Source organism: Ovis canadensis, chromosome 12 (assembly GCF_042477335.2).
Source record: "Ovis canadensis isolate MfBH-ARS-UI-01 breed Bighorn chromosome 12, ARS-UI_OviCan_v2, whole genome shotgun sequence".
NCBI lineage: Eukaryota > Metazoa > Chordata > Mammalia > Artiodactyla > Bovidae > Ovis > Ovis canadensis.
Window position 1 is genome coordinate 61,662,089 of NC_091256.1, and position 27,156 is coordinate 61,689,244.

At 58.3% G+C, this 27,156-nt stretch overlaps 3 protein-coding genes across 3 annotated transcripts; 1 reads left to right on the forward strand and 2 right to left on the reverse strand.

Moving 5' to 3' along the window:
• Nucleotides 1-5,522: 5,522 nt before the first annotated feature.
• Nucleotides 5,523-11,833, reverse strand: VWA1 (von Willebrand factor A domain containing 1). The gene is made up of 4 exons (XM_069544887.1): nucleotides 10,603-11,833; nucleotides 8,957-9,514; nucleotides 7,045-7,323; nucleotides 5,523-6,934 (listed from the first exon to the last, which is right to left on the reverse strand). The coding sequence occupies exons 1-4, from the start codon at nucleotides 11,042-11,044 to the stop codon at nucleotides 6,597-6,599; spliced, it is 1,617 nt and encodes a 538-aa protein (XP_069400988.1). The 5' UTR covers nucleotides 11,045-11,833; the 3' UTR covers nucleotides 5,523-6,596.
• Nucleotides 11,834-15,511: 3,678 nt separating this feature from the next.
• Nucleotides 15,512-18,865, reverse strand: TMEM88B (transmembrane protein 88B). Its single transcript, XM_069544431.1, has 2 exons — nucleotides 18,246-18,865; nucleotides 15,512-17,438 (listed from the first exon to the last, which is right to left on the reverse strand). The coding sequence occupies exons 1-2, from the start codon at nucleotides 18,519-18,521 to the stop codon at nucleotides 17,214-17,216; spliced, it is 501 nt and encodes a 166-aa protein (XP_069400532.1). The 5' UTR covers nucleotides 18,522-18,865; the 3' UTR covers nucleotides 15,512-17,213.
• A 2,557-nt stretch (nucleotides 18,866-21,422) lies between these two features.
• On the forward strand, nucleotides 21,423-24,393 carry ANKRD65 (ankyrin repeat domain 65). Its single transcript, XM_069544888.1, has 3 exons — nucleotides 21,423-21,819; nucleotides 22,046-22,580; nucleotides 23,355-24,393. Exons 1-3 carry the CDS (start codon nucleotides 21,488-21,490, stop codon nucleotides 23,760-23,762), a joined length of 1,275 nt encoding a protein of 424 aa, XP_069400989.1. The 5' UTR covers nucleotides 21,423-21,487; the 3' UTR covers nucleotides 23,763-24,393.
• The last annotated feature ends 2,763 nt before the right edge of the window (nucleotides 24,394-27,156 follow it).

The following is a 27,156-nucleotide window of genomic DNA, read 5'->3' on the forward strand; positions in this document are numbered from 1 at the left end:
TGGTTGCTATCTTAAGATTTAGGTGGTTACACACCCTCTCTTCAAGGGAAGAAACGGCTTCCCTCCAGTTTCCCTCATCAGAGTAGTACTGCTGACACTTTCTGATTTCCAATGGACCATGCAGAACATCAGTCCACTTGCATTTGTCACTTAAAATCTTAGGCTGGAAGTAGACACAACTTACCTAAAGACAATAAGTTAATAAAAGGAAATTAGGATGACACCTTCCACCTGATGTGTTCATTTTTTTTTTTAACTGGAGGATAATTGTTTTACAATGCTGTGTTGGTTTCTGCCATACCATGGGAATCAGCGGTAAGTATACATACGTCCCTTCTGTCTGCGTTCATGTTTAGTTGACAAACTCAGGGCACTCAGCTGCCAAGCTGCACTATTTTGCTAATGGGATTCCCCCAACACCCTGCTCCCTGTGCCTTTTTTTTCCCCCCCTCTGAGGGAGTCTTCCAGCTTTGAAGACCTGGAGGAGAGACTGAAGAAATTAAAGGTGCAGCTTGGCCTCCAGCCTGACCTTGAGTCAGAGAGGGGGGACACTGCTGTCCCCGAGAGCCCATGCCAGCAGAAGCAGAATGGGCCCCACACAGGCCCAGAGCAGAGGACTCTGCCCCAAAGCCTGCATAGCAGGCATGGCTTCTGAGTCTGTGCATCTGGTCAGACCTCTGGGGAGCTGGAGCCTTCCTGTCAGGCCCCAGGGCTTCCCAGCGCTAGCTGCCTGGCATCTCCCAGGGACAGAAGCCCCCTGTCCACTTAAGCTGGGAGCCCCTGGCTTGCTCTCCTAGCTAGGACAGTTGAGCCTTCAGGGGCTGGTCTCTCCTTGTCATCCAGTCAGGCCCGTCCGGCTCCTGGTCTCTCCCTCCAGGTTCCAAAAGACGTGCTGCTAGTTCAGTCTCTAGAACCCCTGCACATGCACCCCCCATGCCTGCCCCCAACCTGGCAGGCCCCAGCCCCCATGAAAGAAGAGCTGCTCAGTCGGGCCCTCCTGGGCCTGAGCCCCCAGGGCAGGGCCCCTGGCTGCTGGTCCCCACTCTACCCACCAAAGCAGTGCTGGGATCTCTGGCCCCTGCAGCCCCTCCTTCTGGCTCTGGGGTGAACAAGAGCTGAGCACCAAGCCCTCAGATGGGCTGTCTTGGGCTCAGGTCTGGAGAGGGTCCTGGGGCCAAGCCTAAGCTCTCTGCCCCCAGCCTCATCTTCCTGCACCGTTTGCCCTTGGTGAGTGGCCACCTACTCAGATGCTCAGACACTGTCCTCTTCCCCGTGGAGCCATGCCCCATCTGCCCCCCACCCCACAGCTGGACCGACAGGCTCATCCAACAGAGGTCAGTAGAGCCAGGCCGTCCCCAGAAGCATGGAGGGTGGGGGCCCTTCAGCATAGACACACAGCTGCCTGCCCACTCTGCTGAGGCCAGGAGACATGCCATGAGCACTGGCTGGCCTGCCCCTTCCCAGAAAAGCAGGGTCAGCTGCATGATCTGGACAGAACTTGGAAGCAAGTTTTCAAGCCCAGTGGCACTGACGGAGCCCCAGCATCATTTGGGGGGGGGGGTGGTGGTGAGTGGCGCCTGCGGGAGTGATTATTGGAGGAAGAGCCACCCAGCTTGGCCTTGAGTGCCCTCTCATCCAGCAGAGGCTGGCCCTGGAGCAGAAGAAGGAGGGAGATGGGAGCTGGCTGGGACCCTGGGCATACAGTGAGTTGAGAAGCTTGTGGCTCTTACCCGCCTCCTCTGGGCAGCACCCCACGTGCTGTGTGGCACCAGAGTGGAGTGGCCAAGGCCTCAGCTCCTGTGGACACTGCTGTCATGGGGTCAGGCAAGCTTCTGGCCACCCCTACTGTCCCTGTGCTTGTGCACACATCGGGGGGAACGGTGGTGGTGGGGACTTTCCTTCCTGCCAGGTTCTCGTGTCTGTGGCTAGGATGACATAATTTGTTGTGGGTGTATTCCCTGACACTTCTGAAATGTGAGTGATGAGTGCCAGGGATTTTAATTCCTGGTCAGTGAGGAGGGGTCGCATCCGTCCCACGTGGTCCTGCCCCGGAAACCTCAGCCTCTCTCCTTCCTTGAGAAGGGGGCTGTCCCTAGAGCCCCCTGCCCACTGCTGGCAGCCAAAAGCACGTCTCACCCTAACTACTGAGTTGCTGGGGCTGCGTCCGCCTCCCACCCAAGAGTTGGAACCTGTGGGGTGGGGTCTCCCAGAGGGTCCCCACCTTACCACACTCACTCTAGAGAGAGCTATGACTTCCACTGACATTTTTGCTTTAATGGACTTTGAAAAAATTTTTTCATCCCAGGAAAAAAGTACAAACACACAGCTGTCGCCCTCTAGCTTCCTGAACTGCCCCCTCACCCCAGCAGGAGGCTATGAGGACTCACACGTCTCTCAGGGCGGCTGGGCTTCTGGCCCTGGCTCGACAGAGTTTATTACTGCCGCCGCGGAAACAGCTCCTGCTGCAGGGAGACACCGCCAGCTGTACCACCCACTCTTGGACATCCACCTCCCGGAGACCTAGATCCAAATCCAGCGGCCATCCAGCCTCCTCACAGATGGCCTTTGTCCATTACCTGGCTCTCACAAACTCCTGCTGTCAGGCAAGTCCTGGCTGCAGCGAAGATCCCACACAGGAAATCCTTGTCAAATTAGGGAGCAGCAGTCACCTGTAAGAACCATGCCTACCCAACACCACTAGAGGAGCCTCTATTCGAGGTGCGCGCCCCCCCACCCGCCCCCAGGAAGCAGCAGCTCCTCCCCCGCCCAGCCTACTCCTGCTGCATGGACCTGGCCCTGTGGGTCATGACCTCTTGCCGGCCCTGACTTTCAGGTGCGCGGGGATGCTCGGGGTTGCCTTGGGAAGTGGCACTTGTAAGTCCCTACAGGCCTCAGCCTGGGCCCTGACCCAGAGTGGACCATGGAGCCAGTCAGGGGAGGTGGAGGGAAGGGGTGGGGTCGAGACAAAGCTATTTCCTGGAGACTTTCCAGATGCAGCCTGGACTCTAAGACCTTTGAGAACTGCCTGGGATGATGCAAAGGCCGCACTTTCAAAGGCTTCCAAGAGAGGCATTCCTAGGCCTGGAGATGACCTAGGGCTCCTCTCTCTGGGCCTCAGTGTCCAGCAGAGATAAGGCGAGGCAGGGAGTAGGGCTGGATCTTCCAGCTGCTCTGCCCTCTCTCAGGGATGGAAGCATGTTTGGGGAGAAGGGGCTCACCACTCGTCTTTAACGTGTGACTGAACCCCTGGGAAACCGCCTGTCAGCACTCCTGATTTTTCTCCTGTCACCTGTGGAGTGCGCTACAAGCTGGGCTTGTGGGTACAGCATGGAAGGAGGCCCTCTCTGGGTGCCTAGTGGGCTGGCACCTCCAGAGCACCCAGGGATCGGGGTGGGGAACTCAGGACTCCACAGGGGAAATCCTGCCCCTCAGGGGTGGATCAGGCCCAGGTTCAGGCCTGAGGAGGGGTCCAGGCCCTGGTCAGTGCTGTCTGGGACCTTGGGACCCTGATGTTCAGGCTCACCAGCCACAGGTGAGCTGCTCACCAGCCATCTCCTGCTAAGATCACAGGAGCTTCTGATCCTCAGCTGACCACTGAGCACCAGTCAGGGTGCAAGCAGAAATCTTCCGTGGCACAGGCCACAGTGCCAGGCTTCCCTGGGCCTGCCTCAAGGGGATGGGGGGACATGGAGGAGAAACAACATCTATCCAGTAGGCCCTCAGGCCTGGCCTGGACAGGCACTATCATCTGCCCTGGGGTTAATTCACCATCTGAGCCCTGCTCCCCACCCTGCTCATACAAGCAGTGTGTGTGTGTGTGGTGGCGGGACACAGGAACACCAAGCACATTGACCTGGTGGGTGGTGCAGGCCTTGGGTGCCTGGGTGGGGGCCATGGGATGCTCAGAGGTAGGTGTTTGGGAAAATGGTGGCAGATCAGCTTGCTAGAAGCCACCCCCCTCCCCCAATATACTCACCAGGCCAGGCAGGCTGAGCTGCCATCTGGGGCCCCAAGACCACCTCTCAGCCCTGCAGTTGCTTGGATTAGGGGTTCTCCTTCCCATTAGCAGGGGGCAGCATAGCCAAACTGAAGCTGAGGGAGTAGAGGTACATCCCAGCAATGACCTCAGAATCAGGGCCTGGACTCTGAACAGGAGGTGCACAGAGGGGCCACAGTGTCCTGCGACCCAGTGCTGGGAAGGGATGGCTCTCCCTCCTCCCCAGCACCAGGTGGGGTACCAGCCTCTCCTACCAGAGCCCTTTCTTTTACTTGAAACCTTTCATGGGGCTGGTGTGTTTTGACAAGGAGTAAAGATTTTAGAAAAGGCAGAGGAACCAGAGATCAAATTGCCAACATCCACTGGATCATGGAAAAAGCAAGAGAGTTCCAGAAAAACATCTATTTCTGCTTTATTGACTATGCCAATGCCTTTGACTATGTGGATCACAATAAACTGTGGAAAATTCTGAAAGAGATGGGAATACCAGACCACCTAACCTGCCTCTTGAGAAATCTGTATGCAGGTCAGGAAGCAACAATTAGAACTGGACATGGAACAACAGACTGGTTCCAAATTGGAAAAGGAGTACATCAAGGCTGTATATTGTCACCCTGCTTATTTAACATATATGCAGAGTACATCATGAGAAACGCTGGGCTGGAAGAAGCACAAGCTGGAATCAAGATTGCCGGGAGAAATATCAATAACCTCAGATATGCAGATGACACCACCCTTATGGCAGAAAGTGAAGAGGAACTAAAAAGCCTCTTGATGAAAGTCAAAGAGGAGAGTGAAAAAGTTGGCTTAAAGTTTAACATTCAGAAAACTAAGATCATGGCATCTGGTCCCATCACTTCATGGGAAATAGATGGGGAAACAGTGGAAATAGTGTCAGCCTTTATTTTGGGGGGCTCCAAAATCACTGCAGGTGGTGATTGCAGCCATGAAATTAAAAGACGCTTACTCCTTGGAAGGAAAGTTATGACCAACCTAGATAGTATATTGAAAAGCAGAGATATTACTTTTCCAACAAAGGTCCATCTAGTCAAGGCTATTGTTTTTCCAGTGGTCATGCATGGATATGAGAGTTGGACTGTGAAGAAAGCTGAGCGCCGAAGAATTGATGCTTTTGAACTGTGGTGTTGGAGACTCTTGAGAGTCCCTTGGACTGCAAGGAGATCCAACCAGTCCATCCTAAAGGAAATCAGTCCTGGGTATTCATTGGAAGGACTGATGCTGAAGCTGAAACTCCAATACTTTGGCCACCTCATGTGAAGAGTTGACTCACTGGAAAAGACCCTTATGCTGGGAGGGATTGGGGGCAGGAGGAGAAGGGGACGACAGAGGATGAGATGGCTGGATGTCATCACCGGGTCGATGGACATGAGTTTGAGTGAACTCTGGGAGTCGGTGATGGACAGGGAGGCCTGGCGTGCTGCGATTCATGGGGTCGCGAAGAGTTGGACACAGCTGAGCAACTGAACTGAACTGAACTGAAAGCACTCTCAGGAGACTGCAGGGCTGAGTTTACATCTGATTTATTGTATTTTGTTGTAAAGGCTGGGTCATTAGTGGGGAAGATGAAAAGTGAGCACTGTGTCAGCGCAGGTGTGGAGGAGGTGCCTGTGGGGCCAAGTGGCAGCAGCACTGCCCGCCCTTGGGACTTGTCTGGTGGCCCCAGCACAATAAGGAGTGACAGGAGGTGGACACTGCAGGGACGGCTGGGGTGCAGCACCCAGAGGCACCTGGCCTGTCCCTGCCCCAGCACAGAGGCCCTCCACCCAGCAAAGGGAAAACCCCCTGCAAGTGCCAGCCTTGGGGCCCTGCAGGAACAGGCTCTCCTGTATCCAGGGTCCTGAATGCCAGGCTCTTGTCACATTCTTCCCAAAAGGTGCCACCTGGGTCCCAGAGGCTGTGGCTGGGCCCACGAGGGTTCTGGGTAGGAAGACAGGGCCACTGTTCCCAGCAAGCAAAGCACTGCCCCCAAGCCAGCTGAGCATGCCAGTGAAGACTGCCTCTCCAGCCACCCAGCTGCTAACCACAGGATCTACTGCCAGCACTTCCCCACCCCTTTTCCTGACACTATCCCCTCCAGAAAACCTTTGGGACCTGGCCAAAGCCAGCTCCTTCCCTTCCCACCCTGGACCCGAGTGGCTGGTGGGGACTCAGAACGGCCATCTGGACCAAGCTCCCTCAAACAGATGCCAGCCTTTGCCACCAGAGGTGCTGGCCTCTAACACAAGTGGGAGACCCGGCGACCCAGACGCCCTGTGGCCCTGGGTCCAGAGCCATCTGGAGTCTGATGTTCTCAACGGGCCCCCTGACGCCTTTTCCATCTCCCCGCTAAATCCTGCCCAAAGGACACCACCGAGTGCCCAGGTCTGGACCGGGCAGGGGAGGGAGTCGCAGCGGCACGCGCTGCTGCCATAGCTACGGCGGAAGGTGTGGCGAGGCTGCGTCCTGGAGGGCGGACGCCGGAGCGGGGAGCGCTCCTGCGCGGGGGTCCCGCGGGCCTAAGGCCGACAGCATCCCATCCCCGGGTCAAACCCACCGGGCTCGGGAGAAGGGGGCCCTCGGGTGCGCGGGCGCGACCGACTCACGGTTCCCGGCCCCCAGTCCTCTGCGGCTGGGGACGCGGGGCACGGCTGCGCTCGCCTTCGGGCGTGCAGGCCTTGGCTGACAGCGCCCTCTCGCGGCCGGAGCGGAAGGCTGCGGTCACGGTCACCAGGTAGGCGGTGCCGGGCGCCAGGCCCTGAAGCGTGGTGCTGTTCTCGCCCGCCGGTACCTCCACGCTTTGCGCCGCCCCGCCCCTCAGGGGCCCGACCTGCACGTGGTAACCGAGCGCGGCGTCCGGGCCCAGCGCCGGGGCCCAGCTCACGCGCAAGCTGCGCGGCCTGGTGTGCGAGACGACGATGAGCTCCGGCCCGGTCTCCTCTGCGCGGGCGTGGGGGTGGGGGTGCGAGAAGTGCCCGTGAGCAGGAGCGGGCCGCGGCGCTCAGCCGGACCCGTACCCCCAGCCCGCCCGGCCCTGTGCCCCGCCTCACCTGGCAGCGTGCGCACCCGAAGGTGCTGTGATCTTAAGAGCCGCACGTTGGACTCTGGCACCAGAGCTACGTCGTAGTCCGTGTCTGGGTCCAGACCGGTCCAGGCCCAGCCCGTGGCGTTCCCTGGCAGCTGCTGACGGCGCGCGGCCCCCGGATCCGTGCTGGGCGCCAGCTCCAACACGTAATAGCCTGAGTCTGCCGTCAGTAGGGACGGCCAGGCCAGGCGGAAGCCGCTGGACGTAACCTCGGAGGCATGGAGCTGCTGCGGCCACATCGCATCTGAGCGGGGTGCAGAGGGTCAGAGGACAGAGGTGGCTTCTTGTGCGGGTCTCTGACTGTTGACTCGGGGTAGACTCCCAGAGCCTTGGAGCAGGAGCGGCGGAAGCAAGGCTAGGCTCGGCCACGCCTACCAGATGCTAAGGATCCGCCAAAGCGCCGGGCGCCAGACTGGAGGAAGGACATGAGTGCAACCAGCCCCCCCACCTCCCCCGCCTTCGGCCGCTTCAGGAGCTTCCCTCCCCACCTCAGCTCCAAACTCAGACCAGTGGAGAGTTATAGCGGCCACCTCCCACCCAGCACTCAGGCCAGTGGGCTGGACAATGGGCCCTCAAGGGTGGCAGGGTTCAAAATGATGTCAGAGGATGCCCTCCCCACCACTCTGGGCAGCACGAGTGAACAGCACGGGGTCAAGGATCAGTTCTGCTTTGGATAGTCAAGGAAAAGGAAGCCCACAGTACAGCTAGGAGAGGAGAGGCTACTGGAGAATGTCCTGAGGGGTAGGAGAGATGTGACAAGCCCAAGGGCAGCTGGACCTGGAGGAGAGTGTGGTGGGGGGACTCTAGGGTGGGACCCCCAAACGTTACTCCTGAGCTTTGATGCCAAGCCCCAGAGGGTCATCTCAGTGACCTGGCAGGTGGGTGAGGCTAACAGATGTCTACACAGGGTTAAGTCAGGACCCGATGCTGTGAATGCTGGGTGCCCAGCTGCCTGGCTGGCACTCCCCTTGCCCATCGCCACACACAGACTCTGCCCCCAATCCCAGGAGAGCCACCCTACTGCCGCACTGCCCTGCAGCCTTGGACTTTTCCTCTCCAGCTGTTTGCCCTTTCTCCTGCTGTCCCCTTCAGGCTCAACCCTAGCAGCTGACCCATGGGCCACCAGGGCCAGGTGCCCTGGAGCAGATCTTCAGAAAGACCCTCTACCTCCCTCCAACCCACAGTCCAACTCCTTCTGGTTTCAAGTGGATGATTAACTGCAGACCAAAATTCAGGAAGACCCTGGGTTGTTGGCATTTTTTCAGTGGCTATAGCAAACCCTGCCAGTGACCAGGCCCTTTAACTCCACCTCCTTCTCCTCCCTGTCCCTCTCACTAGCTGGGTCAGAGGCATCCAGAAGAAAGTCCCTGGGGAGCTGCTAGCCCCTGCAGCAGGCTCTCCCAGGCCCAGCCTCCTTTCCAGCAATGCCTAGTGTCATCTCGCTCAAATCCCCTTCCCCTGGGGAAAGTAGGGACCCAGCTCTGGTTGGGGGCACTCTCTGCCCTTCCTGCCGTGGCCCTCCCCATTCCTCCAGGCATGGTGGGCTCATGTGCAGAGCTCTCAGGCTTGAAACCTCCTTCGCTACCTCTCCACATAGCCACAAGGCACATCTGCTCAGATCTAGCCCCCGGGTCCCTCAGACCTCACCAAACCCCCTACTCTCCAGTAGGGAGCTCACCTGGAGGTGTTTCCTCAGACCTGTCCTCTGTCCTCTGCCCAGGTGGTGGGACCTCTGTGGTGACCAGTTGGAGTGTGTCCCTGGAGAAGCCGGGTGTGCAGCCCTGGCCTCTGCTCCAGGCATGTGAGTTCCTCCTGGAGTCTTCCCAGCCCTCTTCCCGAATTCCCAGCTGGGGTTCCCCAGGCCCCCTCCCACCTACCGAGGATGGAGCCCCTCAGTGCCTGGGTGATGATGTGCAGGTCATCCACATCCACAAAGTGCAGGTGTTTCTCAGCAGGGGCCGAAGCGGCGTCAGACAGCTCCAAGAGGTTGCCCCGGCCAGTGCTGACGATGAAGACTGTGACCCCCAGGTCCTTCAGCTCCTGCATGGGGGGCCCCACGGGGTCGCTGGAGCCGCCGTCTGTCACCCACACCAGCACCTTTGGCACTCCCGGCCGGGCCCCTGCCGCCTTGGCAAACAGTTGCTCCTTGGCATATGCCAGTGCCAGGCCAGTGTTGGTGTCGCCCATGCGCTGCGCTGCAGCCCGTATGGCGTCCTGGACAGCTGAGCCTGAGCTGTGCTGGCTGAAGGGGAACTCGGTGTGCGGTCGGCTGCCCACGTGCACCAGGCTGGCACGCAGGGCTCCAGGACCCACAGGCAGCAGGGCTGCCAGTTGCCCCAAAAACTCCCGAACTCGGGAAAACTCATAATGAGACACGCTGGCTGAACTGTCCAACAGAAACAGCAGGTCCCCCTGAAGGGCAGATGCCGGAAGGCCTGGGGAAGAGGGGAAGGTTCAGCCCCTGGTGGTGGCCCCCAGACAGCCCCACACCCAGGGCAGAACCCCCAGGGCCTGAAATTTCCCTAAGCTGTCACTCGCCCTTACCTAAAGAAGCCCAGAAGGCCAGCTCAGCTACACCTCAAAGGTCCTGGGATGGCACCCCAGCGGGAGAGGGGCAGTAAAGCCAACAGGAGGTCCGAACCCTCAGCAATTCCACTTCTACGCCCTGGCCACATACCAGGGGGTCCCTCTGGGCTCCTGTCTCAACTGCAAAGGAAAGTTGACCCCTCCAAGCCCCCACCCCCTCCCTGCCTTCAGCGCAATCTGGGCGGGCTGGAGCTCAGTGTCCTGACCCCGCCCCCAGGAGTGGTGGGTGGATAAGTCTGGGCCACTGGAGCCTGGCTTCCTAGAAGTAGTCTGCACAGCTCACCCTCCAGGTAAGGCAGCCGGTGGCGGGTGGGGTGAAGGCATTCTGCAGCTGGGGAGACTGAGGACAGGGGAGGAGGCACGGGGAAGACAGAGCACTGCCTGCAGCCTCTCCCACAGTCCAGAAGGCTGGGTTGGAGTCCTGACCCCACTTACAGATGATGTCATCCCTGCCTGGGCCCCATCCTCTGCTCTGTCCAGACCCAGGAAGCAGGTTACCTGCTGCAGCAGCCTGAGGGCCCGATCACCCCTCAGGCGACTACGCCTTGCTCTCCGCTCCCCAGGGAGCAGATGGGCCCCTAGGTCACGAGCAGACAGCGGCCTGGGGTGTCTCGGGCCTGGTACTAGCCTTGGAGCCTCAGTTTCCCTCAACCTAGTTGAACGACGCCAACCCTCTTACCATCCTTCGTCTAAGGGTCATTCCAAGCAAAGGGAAAACTGAGGCAGGAACAAGCGTCCCCGATTGGCACCTCCCACTCCTCCGATCAGGCCCTAAAATCCCGCCGAGTTGCTGGCGGGGCCTGCGCCTCACGTGGGTGGGGTCCCCTGCCAGCCGCCCCGGCCCCGAGCAGCGGAAGGAGAGCGTGGCTCAGCGCGGACATCAGAGGGTGGACGGGCACAGAGAGCCGAGCCTGACCCAGCCGCCCGCCTCACTCACCACGTTCCGCGCCGCTCCGGGCCAGCCGCAGGCTCAGAGCCAGGCCGATCACCGTCCAGGGCAGCATCGCGCGCGACGGGACGGCAGCCCTCTCCCTGCACTGGTGTTTCGCTCGCTCCTGGGCTGTGGGGCGCGCGGCCGCGCGGGTCGGACCCGGGCCCCGCCCCCTGGAGGCCCCGCCCACCGCGGCCCGCCCCGAGGTCCCTCGGAGGCGCGCGCGCGCGCGCGCTGCCCCGCGTCCGGAGGAGCACTGGCTCTGGGAGGCGCACGCTCGCGAGGCCCAGGTGTGCGGCGACATGTTCCATTCATACGCGCGTGGCATGCACACACATAAACTCTTCTGTCTCCCTTTGGGCTGTAAGGCCTTGGAGTCTGCCCTGCTTCTACCCCCTGCCCCCTTCCCCAGCCAGGAGCAGAGCAGGGAGCCACCAAGCTGGATCATCCCTAGGCTTGCTGTCCTTGTATCCTCAGCGCTGGGAGTCCCTGAAGCCAAGTCCAAGAGAGCCCCAGGAGGTGTGAGAGTGTGGGGGTGACACCAAAAACAAGGCTTGGGAAGGGGCAAGTGTATGAAAGCAGAGATCAGGAGGGCAGAACTTAGAACGTTGGGAGAGGAGAAAAAACCTCAGACATTCAAGGAGGGGTTTCTGAGGGGACACAAAGACCCCACCTCACCAGGCTTCTTGGAGGAAGAGGCATACAGGTGAGGATGGCTGATTCAGGCCTGTCCTATATGACCGTGCTGGGCCTACAGCTGTCCCCAATAAGAGACTCAGGGCCAGGGCTGAGGCCAAACTCCAGGACTGAGGATAGACCCTCCCCAGCAGCGCACTGGGGAAGCACTCCAGGGACTCACTGTGACCAGGAAACTTGCAGCTCCGATCTTGGCTGGACCAGAGCAGAGGTGGCTGCCTGCAGGGGGCATCCTGAGGTACACTCAGCCCTCCCCCCCACCCACACCAGGGCAAATTCCTTGCCCTCAGGTGAGGCGAGGCTGGCAGAGTCCTGTGGGCAGGACGGCCCTCCTCCCTCCTAAAATGCCTTCCTGTGGGGTCACCATTGCCCTGTCTCAGCCACTCCTCTCTGAGGAGCTCAGTGAGGGGTGGCGGGGCACAGGACTTCATGGGGAGGCAGTAGGCCATCTCTGCCAGGATGTCCCCTCCCTTCCCCCCTGTCAGGAGGTGCTCAGCCCGGAGGACGGATGAAACTCAATGGTTTTCCTTCCTCCCTTTCTGTCAGGTGAGACGCCAGGCTGTGAGACAGGCCGGAGCTCTGACTTTGTCTAAAAAAGGAAGCAGCTCAGCTGAGCCTGAGTAGCTGGGGCAGGAACAAGCGAGAACTGTGTCCCTGCCACACCCCCCCTTGCCGGGAATCTTGGCAGTGACGGGGCTGGCTCAGCTCCACAGACCTCAGGCCTCAGCTAGGACCAGAGACTGCCTGGTGTTTCCGCCTGGGCCCTGGGGGGCCACAGTGGGCTTGAACCCCCAAAGTTCAGGGTGTACCACCCAGAGGAATGGCTCCTGGCCCCCAGCCCTCCAGCAGATGAGGCTGAGCAGGGCTGCTTTGGATATGGGGCCATGAGGGGAGACAGCTGAAGACAATCTGGGGGCCCAGCGGGGGTCTGACCCAAGTACACGCATGCAGACGCACTTGGCTTATCCTTCACCTTGCTGGGCACCCACTAGCAGGGCACCAGGCCATGCTGGATCTGCCTTGTGGCCTCCCCACTCCTGGCCAGCGGTGGGCCCAGAGTCACACCTCGGCTGTGCTGCTGGACTGACAGGGAAGTTTCCCTTCTGGAAAAACTGAGCTGCTCTTCTTGGCCACTACTCAAGCCCTTGAGGAAGCAGGCATCCTCCTCCCTCCAGCTCTCCATCAGGGGGAGAAAGGACAGGGGACCTGGCCTCGGCAGTGGTGATAAGGGCCTCTCTCCAGCCTTGGTTGAGCTCAGCCACCTGCTTTGGCTGAGAGCCCCTCCTGATGCTCATGCTGAGCTCTGACTTGCTCACCGAGAGACTAAGACCATCCCACCCTCACTGGGTCAGCTCTGCCCCTCAGGCCCCCTGCTCTGCCCTGTGGCTCAGCCGGCTCTGCTGCCAGCATCATGGAGAGTCTCCTTTACCCTGCCCCTCGCCCAGCGGAGACATGGGCAGACAAAGGTTCCTAGGGAACCTGGGGGTCAGCCAGGGGTTTGTAGTAGTTCAGACCAGGGCTGGGCCTGAGGCAGACACCAGAGGAAGCACAAATATAATGGCCTGGAAACCTCCTCTCTGAAGGAAGACAGGCCTGGGGGCAGGAGGGGCAGAAAAGGACCAGAGGGGGCCAGGACACAGCTGGCCCCAGTCCCATGCCTCTCCCTCCACCGGAGCCAGCCCCTGCCTGACCCAGGTGTCCTGGGAACGAGGAGGGACAGGGAGTCCCCAGTCGTCACTTCCTAGAACTCGCCCACCCTGCCTGTTGGTCCACAAGCAGATGGATGGGGATCCACAAAACCCAGGGACAACATTGCTCTCCAAGGCACTGTCCCTGCCCCCAGCCAGTCCACGGGAATGCGCCCTCCTCCGCACCATCCACGCCTACGCGGAGAAGAAGGGCCTTTTGTCCCCAGCTAGCTGTGGTCATGTTGACCCCAGGGAAAAGGGCAGCTCCCGGGGCCTCTGACCCCACCCCTGACCCCAGCCTAGAGCCTGAGGGGCAGAGTGGCCTGGCCCCACCCCATCCCTTGGGGGTGCCTGTGCTGCTGGTTTTCATGTCAGTTGTACCTCACACAGGCACCCACACATGCTGGGAGACACAAAAACTGGAAGTGGGGGGCACCTCCTGTGGGCCTGGGATGAGTGGCCAAGCTCAAGGCCCCCTGACCACACCCAGCAGTCGGAGGAGCAGAGGGAGGGGGTGGCCTACCACCACTCGCCCCGCTGCCCCACCCACACATTCTTTTAGACTCAACCTGCCTGCTTGTGGTCAGGGACATGCCAGGGCCTGAGGGCCAGTCCTGGGGGTCTGATTGTCCCATTGTTTCACTTCCTAAGTGCCCCAGCCTGTTCCTTGTGGCCCCAGAGACAACCCCTACCCAATCTTTCAGCCAGCGACACCCAGGGTGGCAGGTGGGCAGCCTGGTCACAGGGTGGGTGCCAACCCAGCTGCACTTATCCTTTATCTCCGTGCTGGGCCCAGTCACATGACAGATTCTACCCTGGGGACGCACAGGCCCTGGGACATGCAGGCCCTGGGCTCAGCCCATGTCCTCCCAGCCCTGCCAAGCTAGAAGAGGGATGGGAAGTGGCAAGCTTGCAAAAATACGTGTCTACTCATTTTTCCTCTTGGAGGATAGGGTCATGTCAGAGCAGGTGGGCAGGAGCTAGAGGAAGTACCAGGGCTCCAGGATGAGGGCCTGCCAGTATGTATGAGGACAGTAAGGAGGCCTGGGAGGCAGAAGGGCAGTGGCAGTGTTCATGGGGGAGGCAAGAACCCAGGGGGAGGGTGATATCAAGCCTTGTAGACTAGAAGCAGAAGGGCAGAGCTCGGAGGCAGAAAGGCAGGAGGGCATCCAGTTGTTCCTGGGTTTTCAGCCTGTGCGAAAACTGCACAGTGGTGCCCTTCATGAGGTGAGACCCCCCCCTCCCTAATTTGGGTTCCCTGTGCTGGAACCTTCTGCAACAGGGAGTAACTACCATGCCCTGTCTCAGCCCCAAGCAGGGTCCTGGCAAGCTTGTGTGGGGAAGGAGAGAGCAGGGAAGGACAGATTTGTGTCCACACCTTGGTAGGGGGCTCCCCAGGGGGTGGGGGTGAGGCCCTGGGGCAGGGGGAGGGACCTCAGGCCCCAGAGCCAGCAGGGGCCTCTGCCTAGTTCTCCCCAGCCCACCCATCACAGCTGTTTCTGGCTGACATGCCTGTGTGGGGACAGGGCTCACAACTGTCACAGGGTGCCGGCTGTGGGGACACAATGGGCCCCTCCTAGCTGCTCCCCACTCAGGGTGTGCCTGCAGACACCTGAGTTGCCAGGAAATACTTTGTGAGTGAATACACGGCCCTGGGCAGATCAGGAAACCTCCCAAAGCCCAGACTCGACACCTGTGGGGTCTGGAGAAAAGCCCGCCAGGGGTGTGAGGGACGGCAGACAGAATGTAGGCATGCCCTCACATGCACACACACGTATACCCATACACAATGCACACACACATGCACCCACAGCCAGGTGCACAATGGCTGGGCAAGGGCCCGGCTGCTTGCAGAGATTTTTTTTCCCAAAGTGAGGGTCTCATCTTGACCCACCCAGTAGCTCAAGGCCTCTACCCTCTACTTTCCCCACCCTGACAGCTAACGCCCCAAAGGAGACCACTAGGCTCCTCCGTCAACCTTCTACAACCCCCCACAAGCGTTCCTTTTGTGAGTGGGTGGTAGCTAGAGCTGAGGCAGGCTGTCCCCGGGGCCAGCTGAAGGCCATGTGGGGCTTGGGTAGGCCTGGGAAGCCAGGATCCACCTTCTGAAAGGCAGCTCAGCAGCTGAGCTCCCCAGGGTGGCCTCCCCACCCCCACCAAGCCCAGCTGTTGTTTTGATGACTCCAGGGCCAGGCAGATCCTCAGGAGAGCCCTTATCCTCAACGCTTGGCCAGAGCAGCCCGACCCTAGGCAGGAGGGGAAGGAGGGCGGTCTCAGACCGGGAAAGCTCTCCTTGGGCATGGGGCAGCCAGCCAGGCTCCCGTGTGACTGGCCACAGACAATTGGAAAACCCCAAGGACTCCTGCTGGACCTGAGCCAAGCCCGCTCCGCGCTCTGTTCAAGCCACAGCTGAGTCTGAACCTTGGGCACATCTGGACCCTAGTCTCCTGGTCACAGGTGGAGTCCTGCTGGCAACACAATGTGCTAGGACCTTCCCAAGGTCTTCCAGCTATTACTGGATTCTGGACAAATTACAACAAATACATCTTTAATACACTGCTGGGCTTACAAGGAAGCAGATCTCTCCAAGCCCCCTCCCCTCCAAGAAACACTGAAAAGAAGTATATAAATAAACAAACTGAAGAATAGTGAACAGAAACCAGGAGGCTGAAGTGAAACAAACAGGAAAGCAGAGAATTCCCTAAACACAGGATGGAGACCCACACCGCATGAGGGCCACAGGCCACGTGCATGGTAGGCTACCAACCAGATCCCTAATAAGGACACAGGCTGGGCATGCCTCACAAGGGCATCCTCTCTGGAGGGACATGACCGCAGAATTTTCACAGGTGTGGGCTGACGCTTACCAAGTACAAACATTCAAAGAAACAACATGCAATTACTGAGCCAGCAGAAACAACAAATAACAGATTTAGACCCCAAGGCAAAGGAAGCATAGTTGCTAAGTGCAGACTATAAAATAACTCTGTGAAATGTTCCTGCTGGAATCCATGCACCGAGACCATCAAAATGATCAGATGTGAATGAATAAGAAATGAGTAGTGTAACTTTTGAGCTTCCCAGGTGGCGCTAGTGGTAAACAACCTACCTGCCAATGCAGGAGACCTAAGAGACAGGGGTTAGATCCCTGGGTTGGGAAGATCCCCTGGAGAGGGGCATGGCAACCCACTACAGTATTCATGCCTGGAGAATCCCATGGACAGAGGAGCCTGGCAGGCTAGTGTTCCTAGGGTCGCAAAGAATTGGATGCGATTTAGCACACAGACAGTATAACTTGTAGATGTGTGCTTAGTTGCTCAGTCGTGTCTGACTCTTCCGGACTCCATAGACTCTAGCCCACCAGGCTCTTTTTGGATAGGAGGACAGTCAGCAGATTAGACACAACTAGTGTTTAGTGAACTAGAAGAGGAAGATGAGGAAACTGCCTAAAACAAGTGCAGCACAGGGAGACGAGAAGGAAGACACAGAAGAGAGATGAACTGACAGAAGTAATAGGAGGACAGGAAGTATTAATGTAGTAGGTGTTTCCCAAGAAAGAAAATGTGGAATGAATGAGGCAGAAGTGAAGAAATAATGGTTGGGAATTCTCCATTACTGATGAAAGATGTGAATCCCTAGGAACGGGAAACAAACACACTGTGTACCAAAGAATAAACCAGAAACATGCTTGAAAGCAAAACACACAAAAGACGGAAAATATCTCAAAATTAGAGGAACTGACAGAGCCCTTGCTCTAACGCTGACGCAGGCCTCCGGCTGAGCCCTGCACACTCTGCTGCTCTGGCCGTTGAACCTCTGGGACAGTGGAGTGTGGAAGTTGCCGGAGCGAGTCTCCTCAGCTCTACAACTCGCTGACCAGACGGCGGCCCGCAGGGTCTGCACGTGGTCGGGGCACAGGAGCCTTGGGTAGTCCCAGAGGCAGAAGCCAGGAAGGCCGCTTTTCTCAGAGTCTGGCCTCGCATCGCATCTCAGGGCCATCTCCCTGCTCCCTGGGGGGCGTCCCAGCCTCTCGAATGTGGGGTCTGGCGAGGGTGGGGAAAGGCCGCCCAGTTCCGGGAGAGTCCGGTGCCATCTCGCGGCACGTCGGAGCACTGCGCTCGCGCTTGCCGGGCAGGGATTTGAACGCAGACCCTTGAGCTCGCCAGCCTGGGGCCACTGATGGGGGACACGGGGTAGTTCGAGGGCCTCCGGGATTTGAAGAGGCGTCTGGGGTCACACCCAGGCGCAGAGCTGCTTCTCCCCGTCGGACTGGCGGCGGGGTCCGGGGCTCCAAGTAGGGGGCGGCAGCAGCGAGTGGAGGCGTCGGGCCAGGTGGGCGCGAGCGGCCGAGGCGAGCACCAGCAGCGGAGGCAGCGAGAGGAAGCCCGACACGATGACCGCCGCGGAGCCGCGGTCGGACAGCAGCGCGCGGCACGCGGGGCTGGGCGCCGGGTGGACCTGAGAACCAGGCGGATGATCAGGCTGGGCGGTGGGGGGGTCTCAGTTCCGGGGCGGGGCCCGAGGTCGGGCAGACCACAGAGGAGGATGGGTAGGGTGCGGGGGCTGGGGCTGGCTGTGGGCCAGACATTTCCTAACCGAGGATGGGAGATGGGGGACCCAGGCGTTAAATGACCCGAGTAGGAGTCCCCTGAGGAGAGGCTCAGAGAATAGCAAGCTGGCTCCTCGACCTCCGCCTTCCTCCCTTCTGTGCTCTCCATGGTCCTTCCCTACGCTGGCATCTGACCCCGAAGCCCTACCTCGGGGTGCCGCCAGCTGGTATTAACCTTCTCTTCTGCAGCCAAAGTTTGGTTCCCCTCCCCTGCTGTATGCCTACAGAAAGAGGGACACGGGGCCCACCTGCCTATACCCTCCCCATCCCAGACCTAGCCGTAGCCCATTCCATAGGTGGGGAAACCCATCCCCGGGTAGGAGGGGTCTTCAGAGGGGCTGTGTTGGGGGACCTGAGGGGTGAGGGCTGTGGACTGGTTAAATCCGATGATATCTTTATCTCCTCTTCCTGGAAGCCTTCTCCTCTCCCCACCCTGCCCAGCTGTCCAGGCCCTGGTGGCTCCTGGTACAATGCTGAGAGGCCGCAAAGAAGGGAGACAGCCATCCCCTTGTTGGCAAACAAAAGCTCTTCTTTTGCTGTGGCCCATGGCAGGGCGGGGGGCTTGGCAGAAGAAAGGGCTCTTTAGGGAGGAGCACCCACACTCCTCAAGGACCCCAGACAGTTCCCCAGTCTTGCCCAGGGAAGGCTTAGCTCACCCTCGAGTGACACAGGAATCCCAGGTACACGACGGCAGCTGCAGGCAGCAGCACCAGCAGGAACACAGCTGCAGGCAGCAGCAGGTGGAGCAGGAGCCGGGCCAGGGCCCATCCTTGGAGCAGCAGGGTCCCCAGGCCTTGGGCAGCCAGGCTTGCCCACCTTGGGGACATCAGGTCTGAAGCCTGGCGGTCAGGAAGCCTCCGGGGCAGCATGGGTGCTGTGTCTGAAGGGTCTCGTCCCTCATCCTCCTCTGTCTCCCTCTCCTGATCACTCATGCCCTCAGCAGTGGGCCCGGTGGGCTCACAGCAGCAGTCACGTGGGAGGACTGAAGCCCCTCACCCCCGTCAGATTAGTAACCTTTTAACCCTAGGTCGCCAGGTCAGATCTCTGCTCAGATTCTAGCAACCGAAGTGAACCCAGCTGGAGGGCAGGACCCTGGCCCAGGTAGGTCCACCCCTGACCATCCGTCTCCAGGGCCACACTTGAGCGGCAGGTCCCTATTGCCAGGCTGACCCTCTCTCTCTGCCAGGTTCCTACAGCTGTGGCCCTGGCCAGTCTCTCTGCTGGCCCCTGCGTGCTCTGGTCAGAGCCTTCACAGCTGTCCTGACAACTCTGCACTGGGCCCTCCTCCCTCTGAGTCCCGCCTTCTCCCCGCTTCCAGCCCCTGCACACAATGACTTCATTTCATCAGTCTCAACTGGCAATTAATTGCCCCATCAGTAGCTGCCTCAGAGAAGTCAACACCCAACCCACCTCTCAGCCCTAGTCCCCCTGGTCCCTTCATCCCCCACACCTGGCCCCTCTCAGCATCAGAGAAACAGCCCCAAAAGATGCAAGCCTGTTGAGAAGGCACGTGAGCAGTGCATGTGAAATGCTTGGTGTGGGACTCAGCACACAGTAGGCGCTCAATAATGTCAGCTGCCACCACAGGAATCCTTTTTGTCAGAATCCAATCCATCCTGAAAACAGGGGGAGTGTGTACTCCATTATTTCAAGTAAGTGGGGAAAAGCATTCTTAGCCCTTCCAAAAACCCTAATTTCTCCAAATGTTACCAAAATATAGTTAGCACCTAACAGTCTCCTGGCTGTTTTGTGCACAACCTACAGCATTTTAAAGGGCACTTAGGTGAGTAGTTGACACTTAAACACTGAGTAGGTTGTCTGGGAGCTGGACGAAGGAGGCTGGGTGATACCAGATGGGAAAGTTTCTCTTTCCCTCCCCACACAGTCCGCCTCATCCCTTCCATTCCTAACATTTTCCAGGTCTCTCAAGTTCACCAGCACCCTTTCACCTGGCAGGGATGCAGACGATGAGAGTGACAGTGCACAACTCGTTCAAGGGACGCTGGTGGTAGCACCGTGTGGGGCTCCTGGGCACAAAGCCTTTGTGTCCCCCATTTATTTGATTATAGGGAACAGCCTTCACTCAGCCTCCATGACCTTCCCTGAGTTCCAAAGGGCAGATTCAAGCCATTGTTCATTAGGGAAGGGAGGGAATGGCAGACCAGAGAGAAAACATCAGGAGCAGCCTTGGGGTAAGGTCCTGTTTCCCCATCAAGGGATACACACAACAATTTCTTTGAGTTATTTTGCAGATAACGAAACCCCCTCCAGGTGGGAGAACTTAACAATTAACAATGGACTACTGCCCATAAGCATGTAGACCCCGGACCAGTGGGACCTGAAGGTTGAAAAGGCTGACTCCCACAGGATTCCCTGGTGGCTCAAATGGTAAAGCATCTGTCCACAATGTGGGAGACCCAGGTTTGATCCCTGGGTTTGGAAGATCCTCTGGAGAAGGAAATGGCAACCCACTCTAGTACTCCTCTCTGGAAAATCCCATTGACGAAGGAGAGTTGTAGGCTACAGTCCATGGGGTCACAACGATTTGATTTCACTTTCACTTTTTCTACTTCAACCCAAACTCTGCCTCTGAGATTCGATTTGGAACCAGCGCACAGAGAAGCTGAGCTTTCAGCATCAGTGGAGATACTTCGGCCAGGAAATCTGCTGAGGTCCCCGGCAGTGCATGCCAAGCCCTGCTGCCCATATGTGTGCAATTGAACTATTTACACTGGTGCACACGTGGAAGATCGCACAGTAACTATTTATTCTGATAGTGAAAGTGAAAGTCAGTCAGTCCCTTCCCACTCTCTGTAACCCCATAGACTATACATTCCATGGCATCCTCCAGGGCAGGATATTGGAGTGGGTAGCCTTTCCCTTCTCCAGGGGATCTTTCTGATAATGAAGTTGGGGTTTAAAAAAATGCTGCAGATGATAACCTTTGGGTGGAGAGAGTTCAGACAGCAAGGATCTCTGTCTCATCTCCTTTTAAGCCCCGCCCTCTCCTCTGGTCCTCCACTCATTCATTCACTCATTCAATAAACAGCTGAGCTTTGGCTGTGGGCCCTGCATGCTTGAGACCAACAGAGGCCTCTGCCCCTGGGGAACAGCTCCATGTAGGTGCCCTGACATCCAGTGGTCACCTGAACAAGCTGCAGTGCCCTGGCTGTGGTAGAGGCTGCAGGGACAGACCTCACAGCCCATTTTCTTGCTGCTTTCTGCCTGTGGAGAGGCCACCAGGAGACAGTTTTTAGCTTCCCTGGCTCTAATGAGGGATAGGATAGTCCCCCAGTCCCCAGGATATGGGCACTTCTCAGCAACAGGGTGCCCTTCCCACCCCACCCCGTGTCCTTGTGTCCCGTCATCTGGCCCTGCTGCTTTCAGCATCTTCCCAGGTCATCCTGTGCAGACAGGGCACACAGAGCTGACACCCTTGTTTTTCTGGCTTTTGCCGGCTACTGGCACCTGGTCCACTCGGCCTGGTCTTAGCCAGCAGGGACAGGAGTGGGGCTGGGGGGCAGGGCCAGAAGGGATCCAAGGAAAGGCATGTGGGTGCCTCCTGGGGGGCAAATCATGGCACATGAAAGGCTATGCTCTGCGAGGAGCTGTAGTCCATGGGCAGGTTCCTGCCTGCCTGGCTGTATCTCCTGGGAGGGAGGACAAGTCAGAGGCCCTGGCAGTTGGCAGGGGCTGAAGGCTGCTGGGACACAGGCTGTGGCAGGCAGGGCCTCCTCCTAAGTTGCTGGGTAAACAGTGTGGAGAGCTGGCCCTTCGCCTGGCCCCCAGAGGCCCCCCCTTCCCTGCCCTGCCCCTCTCTCCCCCGTCCCAACTGCAGTTCGAGCTACCAACCATCCTGGAACAGATCTCCCACCTCAGCTCCTTCGGAAGGAGTTTCATGGAAGGGCCTGTGGCTGGGCCAGGACAGCATACAGAGGACCCCCAGCCGGGACTGGACTGGGGCCAGCCTGGGCCTCCAGCAACCATGCCTGATTCATGTTCTTTCCAGATGGACTCTGGGGTCTCAGAGCCTGGGGAGCAGGGCCTGACAGAGGCAGGGCCAGAGCAGGAACTGCGGTGGTTGGATCTGGGCTCCGAGGAGGCTCTGGGAGCTGGGACACAGGGGCCCAGCACCCCACAGGCCTGGGGGCACCTGCTGCAGGCTGTGTGGAAGGGTCACACGGGCCTGGTGACACAGCTGCTGCGGCAAGGGGCCAGTGTGGAGGAGAGGTGAGCCCCAGGGCAGGACCAGGTATCTTCGCAGGTATCTGGTGGGGTGGTGGCTGCTGTCCCTTCAGTGGCAGGGGGAAGCAGCCGTTCCCAGTATGTAGAGGGGGTCCTTCCTGGGCAAGGGTAGCCAGTTTGAGTTTCTTTCCCCAGCAGGGGGCAGGGGCCGGGGACTGTGGCCTGGTTCCGGATCCAGCCCTCACCCTCACCCCCCATGCCTGCCCCACAGGGACCCCGCGGGCCGGACTCCGCTCCACCTAGCTGTATTGCGCGGCCACGTGTCGCTGGTGCGTCTCCTGCTGCAGCGCGGGGCTCAGGTTGGAGCCGCAGACCGCGCGGGACGCACACCGCTGCACGAAGCTGCCTGGCACGGGCCGTCGCGGGTGGCAGAGCTGCTGCTGCGGCGCGGGGCGCCGGCGAATGCACGCTGCCTGGCCGGCATCACACCGCTGCACTGGGCCGCCGCGCTGGGCCGCACGCTGATGGCTGGGCACCTGCTGGCGGCGCCGCAACCGGGCCCGACAGCGGCAGACGCGCGCGGCTGGACGGCGGCGCACTGGGCGGCCGCGGGAGGCCAGCTGGCAGTGCTCGAGCTGCTGCGGGCGAACGGTGGCGTGCGCCTAGATGGCGTCCTGCTCGTGGCGGCCGAGGCTGGGCGCGCAACTGCGCTTCGTCTCCTTCTGGCTCAAGGGGCGCTGGTGGACGCCCGGAATGGTGTGGGGGCCACTGTGCTGGGCGTCGCGGCCAGCCTGGGCCGCCAGCAGGTAATCCTGGCCCAGCCTCCGAGTGATAGAGCGGGTGGCGGAAAGGGGCCAGCTACCAACCCCCGCCGCTCTTGGATATTGGCTCCTGGAAGCCCACGGAGGGAGCAGGGTGGCAGCACCAATATTTATTGTGCAAGGGGCAAGCCTATTTCAGCCAGCAGGGAGGATGGGCGGCAAGCAAGTCAGGACCATTAGGGGGCAGTGGTAGTCTCCAAGTAGAGCCTCTTCAGGTGTCATGCCTGAGTGCTAAGTTGATTCAATTGTGTCCTACTATTTGTGACTCTATGGACCGTACCTCTCCAGGCTCCTCTATTCGTGGGATTCGCCAGGCAAGAATACTGGAGTGGGTTGCCATGCCCTCCTCCAGGGGATCTTCCTGACCCAGGGATCAAACCCGCATCTCTTATGTCTCCTGCATTGGCATGCAGGTTCTTTACCACAGTGCCACCTGGGAAGCCCACATAGGTGCTATTTGTTGTTGTTGTTCAGGCGCTATGTTGTGTCTGACTCTTTGCAACCCCATGGACTGCAGCACACCAGGCCTCCCTGTTCCTCACTATCTCCTGGAGTTTGCCCAAGTTCATGTCCATTGAGTTGGTGATGCTTTCCAACCATCTCATCCTCTGCTGCCCTCTTCTCCTTTTGCCTTCAATCTTTCCCAGCATCAGGGTGACCAAATAAGGAAGCAGTGTCAAGAAAGGAGAGCCCAAGGGCAGCTGGGTGTTATGTGGTTAACACAGCCAGCAGCCTAGCCCCTGCCCCCTTCTCTTCCAGGACATGGAGGTGCTGCTTGAGTACGGGGCAGACCCAAGCCTCACAGACAGGCATGGCCGCTCTCCACTCCACAGGGCTGCTGCTGGTGGACATCTGCTTGCCGTCCAGCTGCTGGCTGCCTGGGGAGCAGAGGTGGATTCTCGGGACCTGTTGGGCCTCACCCCCCTGCACCACGCTGCCCGGGGAGGCCACATAGAGGTCACTGGCCACCTCCTGGACAGGGGTGCAGAGGTCAATGCCGCTGGCTGGCTCCACAAGACCCCCCTGCATCTCGCCATGGAGCATGGCCATGGCCCCACCGCAGAGCTTTTGCTGAGCCGAGGGGCCAGCCCCACCCTGCGGACACGGTGGGGGGATATGGCCCAGGACCTGTGGCCTGCCCTCTGTGGAGAGCAGGAGGGGTCCTAGGGGCACAGGGCCCTGGGGTGGCAGGGCCAAAGCAAGACGAAAGGCTCTGGGCTTCCATGGCCTTCAGGGTGCGCTCAGGCTTCTCTCCACTGGTGCAGGGGAAAAGAGCCCAGAGGTTCCTAGAGGAGACAGAGGCAGTGGCTGGAGCCTGAGCAACAGATGTGTCGCTGGGCCTGGAGCAGCTCCACTGACTCCCAGAGCCACTCACCCCTGCAGCTCAGGCCTTCTCCACTCTCTGCAGTGGAGAGCCTGAGTCGTGACAGAACTGACCGAAACCCAATGGTCTCCGCTTTGCCTCTCCACCGTGGGTGTGTCACCCCGGGTGTGCCCTCTGTGCACGCTGACGCTCTTACTGTGTTTCCTTAGATTCAGTGTTTGTCTGTTAGCGCCCACTCACAAATGATGGGGCCAAACGAACGGCCAGCTGTTTTCCTCTCCCCTGCCACCTGACCCACCCCTGAACTGCTTTCTCTCATGTGCTCAGCTGACGTCCTCCTGCCCAGAATCACCCAGGGCCAGACATGCTTCTGTGCACCAAGGCCCAGTGTATTATCACACAAACCAATCCCGAACTGTTTCCCTGCCCTGCCCTGCCGTTCCTGCCAGAACCCCAATAAAGGCCTGAGCCTTCCCAGGGCCCCTGCTTCTACCTCCCGGTCGACACCAGTGCTCCTGCCCATGTCCCTGTGCAGCGTGGTGTGCCCCCCACCTTTGGTGACATAAGGCATAAGAATCTGTTTTCAATGGCTTTATCCTCTCCCTGTCACTCAGTCATCTCTGCAATACAACAGATATAGAGGGACAGCTGTCTCTGATTGCCCACCACTGTATCCTCAGAGAAAACCAGTGCCCTTATTCTATTTTTCTAGAAGAAAAGCTCTAGAGGACAGATTCTATCTTTCAAAAGTGAGAGTTGTGCCAAAGTAGCGTCTCTGTGTGGCAGCCCTGGGAGCACTTGGATTACACAAGATAATGTAAACCTTTGGAGAGTTTGTGTTCCTGTGACATGGTCTCTTTGGTTCCAGGCCTGCAAGTGCCGAGTGGACCATATCTAGGAAGGGGGAACCCTGGAGACCAGTGAAATGGTGGCAGCACAGCAGTGGAGGTGGGAGAAGCAGGCAGAATTTGGGTGATTCTGTGGGCACAGCCCTCTGGACTTGCTGATGGTTGAACATGGGGGGCCGGGGAAAGGGAGACATAAAAATGACTCCTAGAGAGGCTGGGCTAGGTGGAGGGGTGGGTGAGATGAGATGCGGGGAAAGGTGGGGCTCGAGTGACATCTCTGGAGCCATCAAAGTAAGGATGGTTGTGCTTTGTTGGCTGCATAGTGTGGCATGTAGGATCTATACCATCCTAGTTCCCTGACCAGGGATGGAACCCCTGCCCCCTGCAGTGGAAGCATGGAGTCTTAACCACTGGACCGCCAGAGAAGTCCCAGGCTGGTTTTTAAAGCTGCAGGATGGACCTATAACCAATCTCCAGCACAGCCTGTGGGCTCAGCCTCAGAGTACACCCCTAGACTGACTCTCACCTCTCCCACTGCATCCACTACATCCAGGCCAGCAACAGTCAGCTTTGCCTGCCCCCAACCTAACTGATCTTCTGGTTTAACCTGTGACTCCTGGGGGCTCTTAGAACAATAGCCATAATCCTATGGCATGATCCCCCAGGGGCTTCCTCTCATGGAGTGTAGACCAAACATAGTGTATGGTGTTTGTTGATACCCCAGTGATCTTGGCTGTTGAATGCACTCCCTCCAGTGGGATCCCCTTGTTCTTCCCATCCAGAGCTGGAGTCTGGGTCTCCTCCTTTTGAGCAGACTTTTGTGACGAGTCCAGTGCCCTAGCACTGCCAAAGCGATGCTGTGTGACCTTCCAGGGTGGGCTGAAAAGGTGACCAGGCTGCGTTGTCCTGCCCTGAGGCCACCATACTATGAAGAAGCCCGTGGTACCCAGGACAGCAGAGTCCTTCCTCGACATCCAGGGCCCATATATTCTCACCAGCCTCGGTTTCTGGCCTCTGGCAGCTGACTTGCTCCCTGGCCCTGGACCTGCACTGGCTCTGCTCCCACCACTCTGGCCTTTTGCTGACCTTGCCCACACTGGGTCTGGCACATGCTGACCCTTTGCCTGGCTGAGTCAACACTTCCTTGTCGCTGGACCACCACCCTCTGGATGCATCCTTCCAACACTATCTAGAGCCCCAAGGGAAGGCTCTTCTTTAAAGAGAATGCCAATAAATATGGAAAGAGTTATAAAGTCAATGATAGACACCCAAGTGAGTGAGTACAAGTGGTCTTAGAGCCTGCTGGCCACAAAGAGGCTGCTCAGACATCCATTCGACACCCCCCTACCCCCTGCCGCACCTTGTGGAACTTCAAGTCCATGGCAGCATTTCAGCTGAAGGCAAACTTCTCCTAGTGGCCCCAGTGCTGGCTGAGCACAGCACAGGTGCCGGGGTCTGGCCATCTCCGCCCAACACAAGGCTTCCCTGCTAGGCAGTCTTTGCTCCAGAGCTGTTGTGCTGGCCGAGATGTTGACCAGTCTGTATTCTCCCTCTCTCACATGCACAATTCAGTGCACCTCTGTTCTCCTACCTGGTCTCTGCACATGCTTACAGGAAGACCTGGGATGACTCATGAAGTATTTCCCTACAAACTACGTATTAGTTCAAACGTAAACCTGGCAACCATAACCAAGTGGTCAAAGCTAACATTACCTGTGTTGGGACAGGCTGCCATCGTGGCCCCCTGATACCCCATACCAAGGACACAATATAATTTCTGCAGTATTCTGCCGAAAATGTGTAACCTGATTCTAATCACAAGGAAGCAGCACACAAACTCTGGTTGAAAGGCACTCTGCAAAATAACTAGCCTGTACTCTTCAAGAATGCCAAGGTCATGAAAGACAAAGAAAGGTAGAGGAACTATTCCAGATTAAGACTGAAAATGCAGAGTGTGATCCTGGACAGAGGAAAAAGCGGTAAGAACTTTGGACAGAACTGAGTGTGGACTAGACAGCATTATTGCTTTACTGGTAAATTTCCTGACTTCGATCATTGTGCTGTGATTTGTATGAGACTGTCTTTGTTCTTAGGAAACATACCATGACGTATTTAGCTGTCTCCAACTTCCTCTTGAAAGGACCAGAAGAAATCCCCAGTAATGTGTTTATAAACAACTATACAGAGAATGATTAAAAAATAGAGCAAATTAAACAATTGGTGCATTTGGGTAATGCATATTGGAGAGTTTTGGGGACTAGTCTTCCAACTTTTGTGTAAGTTAGAACCAGACATGGAACAATGGACTGGTTCCAAATTGGGAAAGGAGTACATGAGGCTGTATAGTGTCACCCTGCTTATTTAACTTTGATGCAGAGCACATCATGTG

What these genes read in the sequence shown, in the direction of transcription:
- VWA1 (XM_069544887.1), bottom strand. Translation starts at nt 11,044, where the DNA reads ATGATCCAGCTTGGTGGCTCCCTGCTCTGCTCCTGGCTGGGGAAGGGG. An exon ending in ACTGAGGGGCTCCATCCTCG is followed by an intron (nt 7,324 to 8,956) that starts GTAGGTGGGAGG and finishes CACCCCGCTCAG; the next exon opens with ATGCGATGTGGCCGCAGCAG. An exon ending in TCGGGTGCGCACGCTGCCAG is followed by an intron (nt 6,935 to 7,044) that starts GTGAGGCGGGGC and finishes ACGCCCGCGCAG; the next exon opens with AGGAGACCGGGCCGGAGCTC.
- TMEM88B (XM_069544431.1), bottom strand. Translation starts at nt 18,521, where the DNA reads ATGAGTGATCAGGAGAGGGAGACAGAGGAGGATGAGGGACGAGACCCT. An exon ending in GATTCCTGTGTCACTCGAGG is followed by an intron (nt 17,439 to 18,245) that starts GTGAGCTAAGCC and finishes CCTGGTTCTCAG; the next exon opens with GTCCACCCGGCGCCCAGCCC.
- ANKRD65 (XM_069544888.1), top strand. Translation starts at nt 21,488, where the DNA reads ATGGAAGGGCCTGTGGCTGGGCCAGGACAGCATACAGAGGACCCCCAG. An exon ending in GGGGCCAGTGTGGAGGAGAG is followed by an intron (nt 21,820 to 22,045) that starts GTGAGCCCCAGG and finishes CCTGCCCCACAG; the next exon opens with GGACCCCGCGGGCCGGACTC. An exon ending in CCAGCCTGGGCCGCCAGCAG is followed by an intron (nt 22,581 to 23,354) that starts GTAATCCTGGCC and finishes CTTCTCTTCCAG; the next exon opens with GACATGGAGGTGCTGCTTGA.